This window comes from Centruroides vittatus, unplaced genomic scaffold (assembly GCF_030686945.1).
Source record: "Centruroides vittatus isolate TY-2023 unplaced genomic scaffold, ASM3068694v2 contig_620, whole genome shotgun sequence".
Taxonomy (NCBI): domain Eukaryota; kingdom Metazoa; phylum Arthropoda; class Arachnida; order Scorpiones; family Buthidae; genus Centruroides; species Centruroides vittatus.
The window spans coordinates 3,606,902-3,628,361 of record NW_027122381.1 but is presented as its reverse complement, the minus strand read 5'-3'; the positions used below and the strand labels follow the sequence as shown (position 1 = coordinate 3,628,361).

The following is a 21,460-nucleotide window of genomic DNA, read 5'->3' as shown; positions in this document are numbered from 1 at the left end:
GTTGGCGTGGTTTTCCAGCCTTTGTGGTCTGTGGATACTGTGAAGATCGCGAATGTGGTACACAAAGAAACTGGTATAAATATTTACAACAGGATCTTTTATTCGCGTATATAGATACAGGAAGGGTTGTGGGATGCCAGCTATAATATCTCTATCTCCAACACAGGTAGTATTAGTACGGAACCCGACAAAAATATAATGATATAAGCCTCAGGTCTCGTGACGACTATTCCGATACATAGATAATTATTTTACAAAGGGCGATTACAAACGTATATAGACCTTAATTCTAAACTTATAATTAATTACAACTAATGAAGAATGATAGAAGAATTTATGACAATAAAATAACTGATAGGAGAAGAAAAAAAAAAGGAATGGGTACCCAACTATTTTGGTGCTAATGCAATGAGGTGCACATAACGGTACATATAACGGTGTAGATGACGAATCTCTTCTTAATCACGAGAAAAAAAAACAGTCAACACTTTCACTACACATAAAGTTCTCTTTGTCTTCACCCACGTGGTCTCGAAGACGTATTCGGGAGCTTTCTCGTTCTCGTCTTTCCTCCTTCAGCTCTGACTCAAAAGTGACTCTTTGTCTTGGTTCTACCCCTCAGGGCTGCGTACAGTCCTATTGTCCATAATGGGGTCAATTATTGTTAAGCCGTTAAGCACCGGTCAGGGAAGGGTTCCAGGAAGTAAAGATAATATGAATAGGAAAGAGAAGGAAAAATATATTCTAAGTTAAAATAAAATATAACTATATATTATACAAATGGCATTTAGCCACATATGCCCCCCACGAAACAGTCAGTTACCGTAGTGTAACCTCCGGTAATCGACTTTTTTGTTACGAAGATGGTAACTGTGGGTGGGGCCAGGCTTGTCACTACCTCCCTTACAAAGGTGTTGATAATCGTCCAAAGTTGTATCTTCAGATTGTTCTTTTTGCTGGTGATCTTGAACTGGAGCGGTTGGAGTATACCGGAGGTAGGCCAAAGGAACATCGTAGTCCTCTGTCTCACTATCCTCTACGTCACTAACAAGAGGGGTTGTCTTGTCATTTCTTTTCAAATTATGTGACTTTACAGGAAAAAAACATGGTTTCAACCTGTCCGAATGGACAGCAAACTTTTCACGGCGCGCGTTACCCTCTAGTTCAACTGTGACGGGTCCTAAGATACGAGAAATTCTAAAAGGTCCCAAGTATTTGGGAGAGAACTTTCCATGTTTCTTTGTAGTGCTTTTTCTCAACAACCATACCCTCTGTCCTGCTGCCCAGGTGCTATAACTACGGCCATAATTTATGCGTTCTCTATTAAGGGAATTCTTTTGCTTGCCATACGCGAAAGCGTTGTCACGTATAATATTCAAACGGTCAATCCATTTGTTTTTCTGGTTTTCATCCCCATTGATCATAGTATCATTACTAGGGAAGGTCCAAGGTAACCGGGGGTCGTAGCCATATAAGAGGAAGGACGGAGCCTCTCTAGTGGAAGCGTGAGTTGTATTATTATAGGCAAAGGTCGCAGGGTTAACGAATAAGTCCCAATCCTTATTGTTGCCGCCCGATATGCGGGAGATGACGCTACAAATGGACTTGTTGAACCTCTCACACACCGAATTTGAGCATGGACGATAAGCAGTCGTCATGTTATGCTTGGTGTGCAAAAGCTCACAAGTCTCACGGAAAATCCTAGAAGTGAAATTACTGCCCCTATCGGATATGATGACCTCTGGGCAACCGTAACGGCACACAATGTGATTGAATATAGCGTCACTAATAGATTGGGCTGATTGATCCTTTATAGGGACCACCTCTGCGTACCTAGTAAATATGTCGATGATAGTGAAGAGGTACCTATTCCCCTGTGGAGTCACACGAAGGGGGCCAACGATATCAATGGCTACTTTTTGGAAGGGAAACTCTGCCGTTTCAGTCTGTTGAAAAGGGGCACGATGCCGATGCAAATTAAATTTTTGACAGGTTATACACTCTTGAATAAAATGGCGGACTAAAGTGCGAACATTACGGATATAATAATGGCGATCAATTAGGTTGGCAGTTCGCTCTACACCAAAATGACCTGCGACATCCGAGTTATGAAAGGCCTTAATAACTTCGCTAACCATATTAGGGCCGACACAAGGTCGCCTCCAATGACGTAACCTGTATTGATCAGGCTTAACGTGAACCAATACGTTGCCTTCTAACTGAAATTCAGGTTGGATGCCATCGAAAGAATCCACGGGTTCGAGTGTACAAATTTTTTTTAGATTCTCCTTCATTTTAGAGAAAAACTTATCCTGATCCTGAGACTCGACGACCCTCTCCCAGAAACTACGATCCTTAGCGCTCACATTACAATCTTGTGTATATCCAAACTCTCCAATGGGAATCTCAGGGCGCGAAAGCCAGTCAGCAACCGGGTTTAAATTTCCCTTGATATGACATATATTATAACTATAATCAGATAATTCGATTGACCAACGCATCAATCTCTTGTTGTGATTTTGCATTGTTTTGATATAAGTTAACGGCTTGTGGTCGGAATAAATATTTACTTCATGGCCTAGGATGATTGGTTTAAAATGTCGTAGGGCTAGTATAATGGACAGACACTCCTTTTCAATTGTCGAATATCTGAGCTCTGCCCCATGAAACTTTTTGCCGAAGTAACCGATCGGGGCAAATTTTTTTATTCTCATCTGTCCCAGAACAGCGCCAGCACATAGCTCCGAGGCGTCGGTATATATATGGAAGGGTTCAGAGAAATCAGGGTGAACAAGAACAGGGGGTTGAGTTAATAAAAGTTTGAATTTTTGAAAGCTATTGTCACAATGATCATCCCATTTGAACTTTATACCCTTCTTAGTTAAATTGGTAAGGGGTGTTGCGATCTCTGCGAAATTTGGAATGAAGGCGCGGAAAAACCCAACCATCCCCAGGAAACTCCTAACTCCCTTTACATTTACAGGTGGGTTGACATTAAGAATGGCACTTACATTTTTTTTGTCAGGGAGGATGCCGTCACGTCTAATTATGTGACCTAAGTACGAGACCTCTTCTAATATGAATTTGCTTTTACTGGGGTGTAATTTCAAATTAGCGCAGTCCAAGATGCTTAATATCTTATCAATAAGGGTAAGGTGTTCTTCAATAGTTTTTGAAAAAAGGACGACGTCATCTTGAAAGACGAAGCAATTTATTCCAATAAATTGGCCGAGGAGCTTAGTCATAACATACTGAAAATACCGGCCGCTGTTTTTTGCTCCCTGGGGTAAACGGCACATTTGATACTTTCCCCAGGGAGTGGAAAAAGCAAATATAGGCCTCGCAGAGGGGTGAAGGGGGATCTGAAAGTAACCAGATTTTAGGTCGAGGACAGAGAAGTATTGGTTGCCATGAAGCTTGCTAAGAATTTCATCCACTCTGGACAGGGGAAATTCCTGGGGGCGAGTTACTTCATTGATACGTCTCAAATCTAGAGTCATACGCAATTCCCCGTTATCTTTCTCCACGACATGGATTGGGGAGTTCCATTCTGAAGTGCTTTCCTCAATGATCCCTGCTTCGACATAAGAGGATATTAACCTTTTGAGCTCCTTTAAATAGCATTCTGGGATCCTATATTGACGGACGTTTATGGGGACTGGGGTCTCGATAATGGGTAGATGTTCAAAATCTTTCGTGCCTTTTAACTCAGATATATCGGAAGCGAAGCAGTGGGGATGTTTCTTAAATATGTCAATAATTTTGGTTCTAACATCTTCGGTAAGCCCTTCTAAATTTGGTAATTTAACAGATACAGAGTTGGAACAGTTCAGTGAGTTACTAGAGGTGTTTAATCGTTGGGAGGACTCCTTCCTAAAAGCATCGTTAACCCTTTCCAGTAGTTCAGGGAGTTTAGATATAATGTCAACCCCCAATATGCCTTCATACTCCAAGTTCTCAGGAAACCTTATATAAGCGATATCTATAGGGCAAGTAATACACAAGAATTTTATTTTAGTATGAAGGAGGTATTCGCAACTATTCACCGCACCGCTAATACCCCTAACCCCGAAATTAGCGCTCTCAATGCTCAGGCCCTCTAATATTCTTCTAGGAATGGCCTCAACTATAGTCAGATCACATAAAGAATTTTCGGCACCAGTATCGACTAAGAACCTTACCTTCCTTCCGAGACTGGAGCCCTCAATTATGGGTAAACCCTTTTTGGAAATTATGACATCAGGGGTCAGATTAATTTCGGAATAGAGAGTATGGTCCTGACCTTCACCATACTCCTTGTTCAGTTTAAATAAATTACGCTTATTTCGGGTAGGACAATTCCGGGCGATATGGTCATGTTCACCACATATGAAGCAAGCACGGCGCTCGCTACGATTAGTATTTCCTTTTTGCGTTTGAATTAATCGGTTTACAGAATCAGCTAACAACTTAACTTCCTCTTCCAGGTTCCTTATACGATCTATTTCGTGCCCTTTTTCCTCTCCCGGTATATCTTCTTCACTACCTTGATTGTTAGGAGGATGTTGGGAAGCGATGTTGATGTTCCTCTTGTCAGCTGAATTACTACACTCAGCCTCGATCTGCTCCTCGTTTTCTGCGAAGTCAAACGCTTCCTCTAATGTTTTAGGATTGCGCCTCAAAACATTGGGTTTGATTCGATTACTCAGTCCTTTCACGAATCTTTCCAAGATAACATTGTCCCTCAAAGTCGCCATATTGTTATTTACTTTAATTGTCCTGGAGAACAACGTTTTAACGCGAATTACATAGTCCGTAACTGACTCGTTAACACCTTGTCTAATGCTCATAATTTGATCGATTACATTCCTTTCTTTAGGGGCCTTCCTTTCGAAACATTTTACAAGATCGCGTTTAATATCGTTAAATGAACCTGGGTATTGTTCGAGGAGGCAAAAAAATGTATTTAGGGGTTCCCCTTTCAGTTTTGCCTGGAGGACAGCTATCTTAACGTCGTCGTTCCACTCGGCCAGACGTGATATGTTTTCCACTGTCTGAAAGAATTGTTGGATGTTAACGGAGTCATTCTGGGAGTTCGAGAACGTGGGGATCATCCCCAGAAACCCAGTAACCACAAGAGGAGGATTGGATGTGGTCATATTGTTTGATGTAGTTGTCTCGACAGGACAGTTGGTCGCCATAATACCACAGACCTTTTTACAATAGCAAAAAATAATACAAAGTCACAGATCGGGCTACTGACCGAATAAATCACCGTCAGGATAGAGATAAGTTCACAGTCGAATTGGACCATTAATACTGGCATCCTGTCGCGGACGCCATTGTGAAGATCGCGAATGTGGTACACAAAGAAACTGGTATAAATATTTACAACAGGATCTTTTATTCGCGTATATAGATACAGGAAGGGTTGTGGGATGCCAGCTATAATATCTCTATCTCCAACACAGGTAGTATTAGTACGGAACCCGACAAAAATATAATGATATAAGCCTCAGGTCTCGTGACGACTATTCCGATACATAGATAATTATTTTACAAAAAGGGCGATTACAAACGTATATAGACCTTAATTCTAAACTTATAATTAATTACAACTAATGAAGAATGATAGAAGAATTTATGACAATAAAATAACTGATAGGAGAAGAAAAAAAAAGGAATGGGTACCCAACTATTTTGGTGCTAATGCAATGAGGTGCACATAACGGTGCATATAACGGTGTAGATGACGAATCTCTTCTTAATCACGAGAAAAAAAAACAGTCAACACTTTCACTACACATAAAGTTCTCTTTGTCTTCACCCACGTGGTCTCGAAGACGTATTCGGGAGCTTTCTCGTTCTCGTCTTTCCTCCTTCAGCTCTGACTCAAAAGTGACTCTTTGTCTTGGTTCTACCCCTCAGGGCTGCGTACAGTCCTATTGTCCATAATGGGGTCAATTATTGTTAAGCCGTTAAGCACCGGTCAGGGAAGGGTTCCAGGAAGTAAAGATAATATGAATAGGAAAGAGAAGGAAAAATATATTCTAAGTTAAAATAAAATATAACTATATATTATACAAATGGCATTTAGCCACAATACATTGCCACAGAAACACCAAGGCTAGGTTGGTTCCTCATATCTGTTGAGGGCATTGCAGTAGCCATGCTTGAGCCGGTGCTGCTTTCGTCACCGGTAACCAAAGGAAACTGTGGCATATTTTTCGAATGTGAGCCTCTGCCTAACCCACGAACGCGGACCTTGTTAATCTGGGCGACATCCAAGCCGGTATCACACTTTGATCTAGTTATTACCATAATAAATATCTCCACAGAATGTGGGTGTGGTCACTCTTAGCTTCATTTCTTTTCATAGACCTTACTGGCATGGGTGTCTTATCTGGAGCTTGTGCTCCAGCCTGCATCGCCCTATGAATCAGTAAAATTACTGGGCTCTCTCACCACGACCAGGTGGTGACCACGGGAGAGACATTATTATTTTTATACCAAATTATCTGCTGGAATATATCAGACTATATTATGGTTACATTTAATAATTAGATATAGAGTAATTTTGCCTAATCATGTATAGAGATATGTGATTAGGTTGCCATCTTGTAATAATTTAATATTTAATTTAGAAAGTGCTGGAAGAAAAGAATTAGCCCAGAGCGGGACTCAAACCTACAACTCCCGCTTACTTTGCACATATAATCCAGCAGATCATTTGGTATTAATCAAGAATCAGGTTATTCAATACTTATATTTGTATTATTATTATAAATTAATAATAATATATTTCTTACCTTCTTCAATTATTTGTCCTATTCCTTGCAAGAAAAATCCATGACTCGGAGCTTTTGCTAATGTTAAAGTTAATTTATCAGTTCTATCACCTGAATAAGTGACTGTAAATAAATGTTTTTCAATAGGAATAGCTGTATTGGAGTTGAGTGCAACTACAATTTCAGAATCAGGATAAATAAATGCCAGTGATTTATTATTTGACATCTTCATATAAATGAAAAATTGTTGTTCAGGATAAACAGGAATGTTTTTTGGATTATCTTTATTAAATACTGAAAAAATATAAATAAATATATAGTATAAGTACTATTATTTAACAACAATCTATTAAAAGATAGTATATACAGTGAGTTTTTAATAAATAAATAAATATATATATATTTACAGTAGACTCTCGTATAACGTGCTCCCGTAAAACGTGAATTCGTACAACGTGACGAAAAAATTGTGACTAGTTCTCATACAGCACGATAAACAGTCCCGTATAACGCGCAAGATAAATTTAACATTTTCACATAGTTTCGATTTTTTGTTTAGAAAAGCAAATATATGCAATTATCTGTTGTTTATATATGAATAGTGAGGCTGATACTTTAAATAAGTAGCGGTTTATAAAAAAATAATAATACATACTCATTTAAAGATATAAGAGGAAAGTAATTTTATTCAACTTAAAATAAAATTATGCACTTCACTATTTAACATTTATTCACTATCGAAAGTATCAACAAGTAAGTTCCAACGATGCCGTTTTGTTAATATTGGTTGTATAGTACAGATTTATTGACATCTGTTACAATTTACAGAACTCCTGAATTTGCATAAATTGATCTGTCCCGTATAATGCGATTTCCTACAACGTGGAACGTATCTCCCGCGTTATACGAGAGTCTACTGTATAGTCATTTTTTTATTACCATTGCTAATTAATATGAATTTTACAAGGTAGCCATATATGGCTACCTTGTGAAATTCATATTAATTAGCCAGAAGATAAGTTCATATTAATTAGATAAATTCATATTAATTAGCCATATAAGCCAGAAAAGTTTTACTGTATATTATTTTTGCTAAATAAATATAATGAAGTTAGCATAAAAAAATTTTCTGTCATCAACTGATACTAAGTTTTAATAATCTTTCCTGTAATCCACATAATTTCTCATGTTGTTCTTGTTATGCAAATAATCATCACAGAAATGACATACTAGCCAATTGCTTCTCCAGTTATTCATACCAGGAGGAGATTTTCCATCTCATTGATACATGCTATCTCCTAGAGTTCAATGTTATCTTGCCTTTAGCCACATTTACTATTTTTTTGCTTCCTTATTCTTAAGAATGGTACACACTGGTGACTTTGGCATCTTAAATGTGGCCCCACCAGATCTTCCATGTGTACTACTTTTGTACTAAGTTCCTTTTTCACCTTAATCATCAATACTATAACTTTCCTCTAAGGCTTCATTGCTTTGCATTCTTCTTGAATGTCATGATTTTGTGGATGCTCACCAAATTAGATGAATGCTCACCAATTTAGCCCAACAATAACCAAATTTTATGTCAGAATGACAAGTGGGTTGAAAGCTCATATATGAATGCAGTGAGAACATTAAGTCAGGCTAACCACTTAAAAAATAAATGAATGGGTTAAGTAAAGAAATGCTTACAAAAATTTAACAACAGACTCAGTTCATAAGTTTATAAAACTTCTTACTTGAGACCAATTAACTGGCGCAAAATTCGTTTTTAATGTGCTAACATTTTTGACGCCCCTCTTGGGCTCTTCTTCTTCAGGCATTCACTCAAAACTGTTGCAAGCTAGTTCTTAAACTTTTGACTTTCTTTCAAAGGCATTCGATTACATATTCCTAATGCATGTGCATTCCAAATCCATCGAAACATCGTAAACTACTGTATGATTCAAAATGAAAACCGCTTATAATTCAAATGATTACATGAATAAATAAATAAAATTAATTTAAATGTTATTGTCCGTTAGGAATTGCCACGCTGTAGAAAGTGCCATTTCTTCCTTGTAATTAATGCTAGTGGATTTGCACTCCACCTTAAATATTTCCACTGCTTCTAATATTTTGAAGTGATCTTGATGTGGGGTGCCCTGTCAAATTTGGCTGTGATGTTAGAGTCTGCTGCATTAGTTGAAAGGGCTGTCGTATAATTATTTCGTAGTATGTCCGATTTATGTTTTTTCAGTACCTCTAAAGACCTCTTGGTTGCACCCACAAACTATTTCTCTACCAAACTTGCCATCCATTATAGGGACTTTGTAGACGCCTGGTAATCTATTCAGGTTTGGACAGTCTTTTCCATTCTTAGTAGGCTATAAATGGTCCGACATCTCCTGTACGCTACTTTGATCTCCTGTTTCTTGGCAATGGCAGTATATATTGATTTTAGAATCAGGTTATATGTGACGGGGACTATCAACTTGCCATCTTCATTTTCCTTATAATATCCACTTAACTTATGCACAAGATTGGTGTACCCACACTTCTCTGCTATCATTTCTATGTTATTTATTTCCTGCGTTAATGCCTGTCTGTGGAAAAATGTGTATACGCTCTCATGACTAATGCTCTGAAAGCTGCTATTTTATAAGAAAAGGGATTGCATGATCCTATTGGAATGTACATCATGATTGCTGTTGATTTTCTATACACTGCTGTTTCTATATTCGAGCCTTCAAAAATTATGTCTATATCCAAAAAGTGGACCTTGTTCTGGCTGTGTTGCTCAATCTCAACCAAAATACTATAGGGATTGTTGTTCATTGCATGTATAAAGTCTTACAGATCCAGCTTCGTCCTCCAAAAAGATGATTATATCGATGTATCTCCTATATAGGATAATATTTGGAGGAAATTAGGTAGGGTTCTGCTTTCCAACATTCTCACCACCAATTTACAGAGATCCCCGGATAACGGACCACCCATAGGAACACCTCTTCCTTGAGCGTACATCTTCCCTTTAAATTGGAATACCAAATTATAGCACACCAAGTGAGCCAGCTCAAATATATCCTGATGCATTGTTCTATTTCCTATTTCTTCAAATAGAAAGTCCCTAATCGCATAAAAGCATGATGGAAGTTTTATTGATGGGCACAAAGATCTGAAGTCCATCACTGTTGCATACATGAGTGGGACGATTAGCTTAAATTGTTTAGATATGTGGTTAGATATCAAGTATTGATAACCTTGTAAGTGAGTGGAAAATATGCTGTGTATGTAGTTCTCTAATTCTCTTCAGATTACCGACATAAGGCAAGGTATACCTGTACTGTTAATATTAATGTCAGTTAAATGAGAGTGTTTTCTTTCTACAAAGTTCATCTGAGCTTCTTTGTTGATCTTGATCAGAAATATCAACATCTTCACTTTTTATTTTTATCATATTTTTTTGTGGATAACAAAAAAGGAAGTATGTTATTAATCAATAATTTGTTCTAGCGGGTGGTGTTTGTTCATTCGAGTACCAAGCAATTTTTTTCCAAAATTTGTGCTTGAATACTGAATTGCTCCAATTGGGAACAGTCTGAGTACCAAGATACCAACTGTATTTTGTTCATCAATTTTATGAATGATTACTTACCTACAGTTAAAAATAAACTTAATAACACCTATTTAAAAATGTTTAAATAAACATTAATAAATACAAAGATTAATGTATAAAAACAAAACATAGTGACTGTCTTTTAAGGGCTAACATCTGAAAGCAATGATGACACCTGGTTGAAAGAATAGCTAGAACAAGTAAGATAAAAATCCTACTATCAGTTTTCACTATAGTAAACCTGACGAAAGGCAAAAAATACATTGAAAATTTCAATATTCTAAAGTTCATAAGCAAATTTGAAACAACATGCACGCTTATTTGAATTTTAAAAAATATTGAATAATGAAGTTTACACTTAAAAATTGTGAAATTTTGTATGGAGGATTTTCAAAACTGTTAGAGAGAAACTGGAAGTCAGGTTGTATGGGAATATTACTTTATTCAAATCATATTAGAGTGAAACTGTATTATAGAAGTACTGTGTTGTAAAAGAAATATATATTTATATATATATATTAGTTATACTTATACATATATATATAATCAAACACATTGTAGTGCTTCCAGTAGATCAAAATCTACAAAATATAAAAAAAGAGTATTGTGACAAGGACTCGGTCATCGACCAATAAAACATGCACTTAACCAACAAACAAATTCTTTATTATAACAACACAATAACATAGTGAAATAATTACTACAGCTCAATTTACACAATACAACTATATAACAAAATTGTTATATAGTTGTTTCTTATATACATCCTGGTGTGCAGTTCTGATTTACAATACAACTAATCCATGACTTAAAACTAAAAAATTTACAAATCTTTACACACATTCTCTTTCATTTACATTTAATGTACTGTACATAGTAGTCCTGAGTGGTCCACTATAATATATTGGTTATGAATACAATACAGACACGTGCGTATAAACATCAATATCACGAAACTAATAGTCCTCTTGGCAACCTCGACATAGTTCAATGTGCAATACATATATCCCTTGTTGGCATTCCTCAGTTTTCAATATAATGGAAGCAAATTGTCTTACTTAAACTGATGATTGTCCTTTTGTCTAGACAACCAACTCCCAATGCAGCTCAAAGTTTTCCACTGACTTCTCAGCTGGCTAACGTTCCCAAGGAGTCCAAAATGCAAAAGAGCACAAATTGTGAATGTTTGCTATTTTATACTTCCCACTCTCCAAAAGTTGGCCTCTTTCACGTGTCACTCCTTTGGACCAATCAGAATGCTTCACATGTGGCACCCGAGACAAGATGCAAGGGCAAAAAAAAGGAAGGGAAGGTTTATGCAACACACTGTACAATGCAAGAAAACACAATACAGAAAAAACAAAACATTAAAGACATATACAAAAAAAAAGAAAACACATAGTTGCGTAGCACTACAACATAAAACTAAAATGAAAAAAGTACTGAAAACACACAAGTGTAATGTAAGAGATGATTTCACAGCAACAGTGAAAGACAATTTAAGCACAGAACAGAGTATTTATGCAGCAAGTGCATCTTTTTACTGCATGTACAGTTTAAACATTAAAGTATTACTTGAACTCCAAGTTGAATTTTTCTCAAATTTAGGTTCACTAATTCTATTCTAGTATAGTCAACTAAGACTTATCTTATTAATAGGATAAGTCTTAGTTGACTATAATAGAATAAAACAAGAGATAAGGATGCAGGGCCAGATTATCGAATAGGCAAAGTAGGCAAATGTCTAGGGTCCGTAATTCGGAGGGGCCCGGCTTCAGTGCAGAAGATTTCTGTTTCAAAACGAGTTAAAAATTATGTAAGAAATTCGATAGGACAGAAAAGGCTGTATTTAACAATTCCTACTAAGCTCCGCTCGACTAGCCATTGCCTAAAAAAAAAAAAAAAAGGTCAACAGTCACCCGTGCGTCAGAAGTAATGTACTGTACGCCACGAGATCTTTTCTAAATCTAAACTTATACGTCGTGACATCGCATATTCGATATAGCGTTCAGGTTGCTTGAGTGCGAAGATATTACAATTCAATAGTGTTTAATAAAAAAGTTAAAAAGGGTGACACTACGGTGTGACTTGGGGTGACACCACGATATCCGCACCAAGTGTCACCCATGCTAGCTACGCTAACGTCACATTATATAAAATTTGTTTAGAAGCAACTTATTGAAATGGGGCCCCAATTTAAATTTTGTCTAGGGCCCGCTAGAGGCTTAATCCAACGCTGTAAGGATGTAAAAGCACCTAAATTAGGTTCACTAAATTGAAGAAATTCAAACTCTGGAATGTTCAAAGTCAGAGTTGTTAAAAGTAAGAGGTACCACTGTATTTTAGTCTACCAGTCTGACTTTAAAAAAATCTAATTTAGGGCACTAATTCAAAGAGCATTTTCCCATCACTCTAGCATCAAAGATGCATTACAATGGTTATAACACACAAAACGCATAGCTACAGCACACAGTTACAGCTATAAGTTAACAAACAAGCTAACCCATGCAATACAAGAAAATCTGAAAACTGGAGCTTTAAATATATATCCATGAATACAGCAACAAAAACACATTACAGTTGACTTTCATTCCAGATTGAGCAGCACTTATAAAGTCATAGCCAAAAAAGTAAAAGCTGATTTAGCATATAAACGTAACCCATTAGTATACAAATTACTCACAACTGATAAAGACACAATCAGCGACACCAGAACACCTGAAATGTATTCCATACCACTAGTTTTTAGCAGAATTGATAGAAAGCTAACAAACATAGGGTCATAAGATAATGAATAATGTGTGTATTTACAGATTGTTATATAGGGCAAGATTTACACAACAGAATAGAGTTAGTTTTGCTGAATAGAATTTGTTAATAAAAAAATAATAGAAACAAATTCTTATTTCTTCATTTTTTGTCAATTATCTATTTTAAAATTAAAATAAATAAACTGTTTATTTTTGTCATTTCTAGTATTCGTTTAAAATTTTTATGGAAAAACAACTTCCCTATCATCAAATGTTACTGCACACCACTGTAAGCTATATTTCATAAATTAATTAGTCTTAAAACAAAGATCAGATGTGCGGCTGGTCCAATTGATGTAGGTGGCTAGGCATCGGCACGGGAAGTGGATGTGAGGAATTTGTTTCCCTCCAGATCAATCTTTTCTTTCAAAAGAGTTGGAATTAATTTATTCATTTCTAATTACATTTAATATGAAGTATAAGAGCCTATATTAGTCCAAATTAAGTAATATCTATATAATTAATTAATTATCTAAATCAGTGTTTCTCAAAGTGGGCGATAATACCCCCTTGTGGGCGGTAAGTAAATCTAGGAGGGCGCCGGAGGCAGGGTACCGAACGGTGACCAAAGGCAAAAGTTGGGGTCACCGACAGCCGTTCCCTTTCCTCCATTAAATGGATAAGAGGAAACATTGCGTTTAATGGTTTCCAGATGTCGAGAACAATGTACGGTAAGGGCAAAAAGTGTGAGATTCGTAGAAAAGTTTTCCTAAGAATATTTCCAATCCTTTCTCACACAAGAGAAAATGAGTTAGGGGGCATTGGGTATAACTTTATGGAACCAAGGTGCAGTGGATTGAAAAAGTTTGAGAATCACTGATCTGAATTCTAGCCCATCAGTTAATCTGGCTCAGTCATTTCATTATTTGTTTTTTGTTCTGTATCATTGCCAATGCAATTTTATCAAAAGTGTCTTATAATTTTGATGAGTTCTAAGTAATCTGTGTATTGCAATTTCAATTTCTTATTGTATATTTTAAAGAATTACAACTATAAGCCAAAATTTAAAACATTAGCAAGGTTGCAGCTTACAAGATAGCGTCGCTCGACGTTCCCGTTTTAAAGACGAAAACTTCGGTCGCAACCTTGTTATTATTTTAAACTTTGTAAAAAATCATTTCAAATACTCTACACATAACTAAACAAAAGAACTGAAAAACTGCCCAGAATAGTTAGTGTCACTCTAGAATTTAGTTTTTAAATATACTGTGGCCGTCGGCCATGTTTTTTTTGTATAATTTTGTACATATGTTCGTTTTTTTATTGGATTAGTTTTAAGTCTTTCCTGTTTCTTTGTTCTAAAATTCTTCCTAGAACGTTTTCTTAATCCTTCTCCCATGGGGGTAAGACGACCAGTTCCGAGAACGTGGGAAAACAAAAGGAGAGTGTGGAGCCTGAGGGTAAAACGGCTGAAGAGAGACCATTCTTGTGTGGGATCCGAAAGAAGAAGCACGAGGAAGGCAGTGCTCGAGAGTGAAAAAAGGAAAGAAACAAAAGAATACGAGAGACTGCAAGGTGCTAAGGGATCCGAGAAAGAAGTGGAGAACAGCGAACATAGAAGTAGAACATCGAGACAAGTTAAAAGATAAGGTCTACGGCAACAGAGGAGTCAAAAGAGTATAAAGGAGAAAAAAATCGGAGAAGGTGTCTTACTCCAAGATTCATCGATTCAAAAAAAATCCCGGGTATTTTCTAATCTTTCTCTCTGTCCTTTATTCTTAATTTCCATTTTTTTCATTTTTTATTTTAGTTATAAGATAGATGTAAGTTTAGTTTTTTAAGTTAGAGTAAAAATATATCGACCCGCGTATATTTGTCACGTACCACGAAGTCTTGTTTGTTGGTTAGATAAAAAGAATTGGTCAACGCCTGTGTATCTTGACTAAGTAAGCGAGATAAAGTTGGGATCGTGTAAAAAAGAACCGTTTCGTTGTGAATAAATAATACTTTGTGCTATTTTTGTAATCAAAGCCTTTTTTTTTGTACCTTCCTGCTCGCGGGATCCAGTACGTATCATAACGAACATCACAATACAAACATTTTATTATTTCAAATTTACTAATCATTAAAAGTTTGTCACCAGATGACAGGAAGTCCACTTATAGTTCAAATTCTCTAACATTAATCAATTAATTAGTCCAATTCTAAAACAGCATATATCAATAATTTCAATAATTTCTAAAATATCAATACTTTAAGTTTTCAAATTTTGAAAACAAAAATTATTGATATTTCTGTTGAAATGTTATTGATATTTCTGTTGAAATAACTTAGAATAAATATTCAAAATACACATTACCTAAAAACTTAAAGTAGAAATTATTTTCTTCATTTAATGTTTTTTTGGAAGTTTTGTAAATGATATTTCCATTATTGATGTCAGCTTGAGTAAAATTTGTTAACATTTTTCCAGGATGATCCATATGTTCGATTCTACCTTCTCCTTCTTTCAAATGAGATGAAATAACATATAATATATTTTCTGGTTTTACATCTTCTATTTGAAAGTTCAGTTCTGAATCAGTAATGATATGATTAAAATCATTTAGAATCTGTAAAGATATACAATAATTAAACAAATGCAAATAAATATATTGTGGTCTGAAGACCACGTGTTCTGTTACTTAACCGACTCGTAACCAACCCCTTGGGTGGTTCACAGTGTAAAGGAAGGAGAGGCACTCATAGCGTAAAAGCTTCCTGTCGTAAAAGTTAATGGGAGAAGTGGAGATATGTGGTCCAAAGATCATGTGTTCTATTGCGTGATCCTTGGGTGGGCCGCAGGGTAAAGAAAGGATGGGCCGCGTTTTCGGAAGAAAAACAGAGAGGAGGAAGGAGATCGCGCATGCTCAACGGAAGAAGAGGACTTTTTCGGAAGAAAGAATAGAGAGTAGACGTGTAGATGATAGAGTCGCGAGATTGTTTTTTTGTGTGTGTTGTTTCTTTTGTTTTAGTGTCTGTTATAGCGAAGGGACAGAGTAGTGATTGGAAGGACTGAAATAAACTTTAAGTTCCTTGCATTGGAGTCATAGAGTGAGTGATTTATTTCATTGAAGTTTCTTTTTATTTTGTTCCTGCACGGGGAATACTCTAAAGATCGAGTACTTCCCCACAATATTATAGATTACAGAACTATTTTTCTTTACATAATTAATTTGCCTTTTAAAAATTACTTACAAAATAAAAAGTTAAAATAAATACCACATTTCTGAAGTGATAATTTGCCCTTATAGGTAGTCTGTAAAGTGTTCTTCAAGCTTTTCATTTAAAAATTTTATGTATTGTCTGTTCCTGCATATTGTAGACTATACAGTGTGACCAATAACTGGTCACACTGAATAGTCCACAGTAGTGTTGCCACCAGGCCAATTTTCACCTGGACAAGCTGGTTTTCAAATTCATGGTCCAGATTAATTATTAATATGTCTGGTTTTCATAGAAATTGTGAAATTATGATAAAACATAATAAATAAATAACAACTAACCCATTATACATAAAGACACCAACCGTTGCCGAATTATCAAGCTAGAAAACAACTATAGCAATATTAATAATTTAAAAAAATTTGGTACTAGAGTTGGGCGTTAGGTGCCATCTCTTGCTAAATTTAATAATTAGAATTTTAATTAAATAATTTAACGTTGGTGCTTAATGTGTCCCCGGCCGGCATTGTAATGGCCGTCGACGGTCGTAGCATAAGCTTACATATACCGAGCAGAAGTTGCGGGTTCGAGTCCCACTTCGGGCGGATTCTTTTCTTCCAGTTAGGCCTAAATTTATTTAAATTATTTAATTAAAATTCTAATTATTAAATTTAGCAAGAGATGGCACCTAACACCTAACTCTAGTACCAAATTATCTTAAATTATTAATATTGCTATAGCCGTTTTCTAGCCCGATAATTCAACATTGGTTGGTGTCTTTAAAACAAAATAAATTTATAAAAATATTTGCAAGCATTTCATTTTAACAGTTAAAGACTAACTTTACACCCCCCCTACAAACTTGTCCCTAAGCTAAGAGTAACTGAAAATGTACTTTTAAAATTTTAACTTGCAAATATCTCTAGCAAATAGTAGGTTTGTTCCAATACCAGTCCCTAAGTGGTTTAAAACTGGCATGCAAATTGTTCAGTTCTTGGCTGTAAAAGGACATTGAATATGCCTCATACGGTTTCAAATTCAAACCAGTCAGGGCCTTGTGTTGGAACAAACCTGTTGTAAAGCAAATGTGAGTTTCAGTTTACAAGTTCATAATTTCTATTTTAATTATATGACATGACAAGTCAAGTTATTGAAAATCCAAAAAAAGAGGAAGTGTACTTATAAATTTAATAAAGATTGGCTGGCACAAAATGAATTTCAAACATGGTTATGACCTATTCGAGACAGTGTTGCCACCTTTTCCAAATTACTGACCCGAATAGAGTCAGCAGTTCACCTGGGCCCTTCCTCAGGTAAAGAATCGTTCCAAATGATTCTTTACCCGAGGAAGGGCCCAGGAGGGGTCTGAAAGCATTTGTAGTGACTCTTAAATTTTAATTCGCACCGGTTAAAGGTTTTTGTGAGTAGCATTTTGTATTGTAAACCCCAGTGTGCGGTTGTTCTATATTATTAAAACTCCAGGTTTTTGCGAGTTAATTTATAGACTAATATAATGTTAAAATATCAAAACAAACTTACCGAAATCCCTAAATTTATTGGTGCTATGGTAGCTGTCCACATTTCATCATTAGAAGAGGATATTTCAGTATTCAACGTATGATTTTCTAACTGATCTGGTAGATTTGATTCATTTGAAATCTGAATTTAAAAATTTTCAGTATGTTATTTTTAATTTTAAAAACAAATATTTCTTATTAATTAACCCAAATAAGTAATGACAATAAAATTATTTTTGATTATTTGCATTTGTTTATATTTATCATTAAACCAGCAGACGAGCTTGGGCAAAAAGTAACTATAGTGAAGATTAAGATTATTAGATTATTTCATACTTCTAACCCTTCTACTCCATTATATTATAGTATTTGATTTATATTGACAAAAGTTATCTTACGTAAGGGTTTATCACACCGAATGCCTAATTGAACACATTCTAAAAGTTTTTGAATTGTGTACAGTAGAAAAATAAAAAATTTTTAAGATGTGTTAGATCAATCATTCGGTACGATAAACTGTTACGTAATATAACCTTTATAATTATATTGCCGATCTTACTCGTTTTCAACGGGTGCAAAAATTAAGTCTCCCTCTACAGAGACTAATTACAAAATTTTTAGATGGTCTAAAAATATATTCGATTTTCTGCAAAAATGCAAAAAACCACATCTAAAATAGCACAGTAGAAGTAGAATTCTTCAAGAAAATCCTTAACCCTTCTCCCTCTCCACCACAGGGAGAATTTCCAAAAATTCCTTCTTAGTGTGCCTTCTCATGGCATATCCCACTAAAATGCAGTCAAAATGCAAAAAAAATGATTAAAATTTGTATTGAATTTTAAATGAATAAATCTTTAGTATTTAAAAGAATTTTTTATTTAAATAACCTATAAAATAAAACATCAGAAAATTTTTCATTACAATGGGGAATTAACTTACTTGATGATAACTTTACTTAAATTAAATGATTAATTCTAAAATCTAAACATCTAAAAGAAACTTGTTTAGAACATTATATTTCGAATTAAATATATGAATGTTTTTGAATTTGAAATTAATTCAAATATTCATTCAAATTCGTTTATGTTGGATTTTTTGTTTTTGAGTTACCCGAAAGGCAAAAATAATTAAAATATTTATTAATTGCCAAAATGTACACTATACCAGGTTGTTCAATATGTTTTGTCATTCGATAAGAAAAACATGATTTTATGGTTTGAAATACATTTTATTATTCAACATAATCTCCCTGAACTTCAATACACTTGTTCCAGTGATCTAATTTATGGATTCCATCCCTGAAGTGAGAATTCGGAAGACTGTCAAAATACGCTTCCACGGCTGCTATTACCTCTTCGTTCGATGAAAATCATTTCCCACGCATAAATTTTTTGAGATGTGAAAACAGCCAGAAGTCAGAGGGAGCTAAATCTGGTGAATAAGTAGGATGTTGCAACAATTCATATTTTAATTCACTGATTTTCGCGATGGTTTTTTGAGCTGTGTGAGAGGGTGCATTATCTTGATGAAAATGATTTTTTTCTTCTGTAAACCAGGACTTTTCTCCTAAATTTTTACATCCAGCTGGTCCAAAAGGTTACAATAATAATCTGAGATTAATTGTTTTACCAGTTTGGAGGTAATCCACGAACAAAATTCCTTTTGCATCCCAAAACACTGATGCTAACAACTTCTTGGCCGATTTCTGGACCCTAACTCGCTTTGGAGCCAAAGTACCAAGTTCACGCCACTCCTTAGACTCTTGTTTTGATTCAGGATCATGGTGGTAGACCCAAGTCTCATCCATAGTGATACAACAACACACAAAATCCTTTTTATCCTTTCTAAAACGCTCCAAATGTTGCCAAGAAAGTTGCAATTGAATGTGTTTTTGTTCAATTGTTAGCGAATGCGGCAGCCATTGTGCACACAGCTTTCTGTAACCTAAAACTTCAGCCAAAATATTGCTCACACTGCCTAATGAGATCCCTAGGGCTTCTACTAAATCTCTCTCGATTAATCAACAATCTTCCAAAACCATATGTTGTATTTTTGCTACAATTTCTGGTGTTGATGCACTTTTTGGACGTCCTTCAGGTGGATCGTCATCAAGACTTGTACAACCACGTTTAAATTCAGCAACCCATCTTTCTACTGTTCTAAGTGAAGGTGAAGAGTCTTTATACACTTTTAACAATCGTTTATGAATTTGTTTTGGTGCTACCCCTTCCAAAAATAAGAATTTGTAGTGCTACGCAACTACTGTATTTAATTTCTATATTGTTTTGTAATTTTTATTTGTATTTGTATTCCATTAACCATGTGCGGTTTCTTTTAATTGATTTTTTTCGTTTATCATGTTTCACCATGTATCGCATCATATGGCTACACTCTGCCGACTGGTTTACCTCGTATCACATGACCTAAAAATTCCCTGGATAAAGAAAAGTATAAAAATGAACGTACGACCTAAGAAAGGACCTTTTTTTCGACTGGTGCTTCAGATGTTTGAACGGTCTTCAAGGGAATACAAATTACCAAGTATCAATGAGCACGAGGTGGACGTATATAGTACAACATTTTAATGAAAGAAAGGATCGCTAAACTAGAAGGGTCTCCCATTCTGCACCAGGAAGACGAAAGTACACGTTTAATTATTGTAAGTTTACATGCTCAATTTTTGTTTGATTGTCGGAAGAACTGAAATTTTGTAATTTATTAGACGTGTGTTTAACCTTTGTAATTCATAGCATTAAGTTAACTGATACCCAGTGTGTATGTAAATAAACGTGTTTTTAATTTCCTGTCACTTGCCTTGTGAAGTCCTCATTTTCTACCCATCTTATAGAAATAATATACCTCGGTATATTACTTTCATTACAAATTTTATCACTACACGATATTCAATTTTTTCTATTGTAAAAAAATACAGTGACTCATCAACTTTGAACAAATATAAATATATGAATGAGTTGACAGATCTACATGAAACTTCACACGTGTTCACAAAATAGTAGTACTATTTTTAGAGAAATAAAGCGATGAACCTAATAGCCCCATCTGTTATCAAACGATAAAACTTATTGAACAACCTAGTACATGCCACTATTCACTTTCCTTCTTTACTATACTTACTAAAAATAACTCTCTCCTCCTCTTTCCTTAGAGGGTAAAATTTCGAAAAATCCCTTCTTAGTTTATGTTCTCATGATGTACTTTAACTATGTACCAAATTTCAACTTTCAACTCCTAACCATTTGGGCTCTGTGATTATTATTATTCTGTTGGGTGTAGTGGACTATACTCAGTTGACACCAATGGCTGTGTACTATGCCAGACCAGAGTCAAGGCATGGCAATCAAAACAAAACTAAAATTAAATTAGTGTTTCAGAATTTGTGTCTGTATTCAGAAATTTCCTAACGATATGACATGTATTCAATATATTGGCCTTCTGTAGTGTGATGTATTTCTATTCAATTGTAATGTGCCCGGGCTTTTGTGTAGTGTGTGTGGTATCACACCTGTAGAGAAGAGAACAGCAGGTACAATAAGTACGCTACTCATCCTCCACAGATGCCTTATTTCCTGGGCGAGTTCTGTGTACTTGCTAATTTTTTCATCG

The 21,460-nt window shown here is 35.4% G+C and overlaps 1 protein-coding gene across 5 annotated transcripts in view; it reads right to left on the bottom strand.

Moving 5' to 3' along the window:
• LOC136979441 (extracellular matrix organizing protein FRAS1-like) overlaps nucleotides 1-21,460 on the bottom strand; it is a 522,959-nt gene that overhangs the window by 246,905 nt on the left and 254,594 nt on the right. For all 5 annotated transcript variants that reach the window (XM_067275439.1, XM_067275436.1, XM_067275435.1 and 2 more), the window contains 3 exons: nucleotides 17,859-17,978; nucleotides 15,475-15,727; nucleotides 6,789-7,061 (listed from right to left, as the gene is read on the bottom strand). In XM_067275439.1, the coding sequence (XP_067131540.1) occupies nucleotides 6,789-7,061; nucleotides 15,475-15,727; nucleotides 17,859-17,978 (646 nt within the window). The remainder of the gene's footprint in view (nucleotides 1-6,788; nucleotides 7,062-15,474; nucleotides 15,728-17,858; nucleotides 17,979-21,460) is intronic.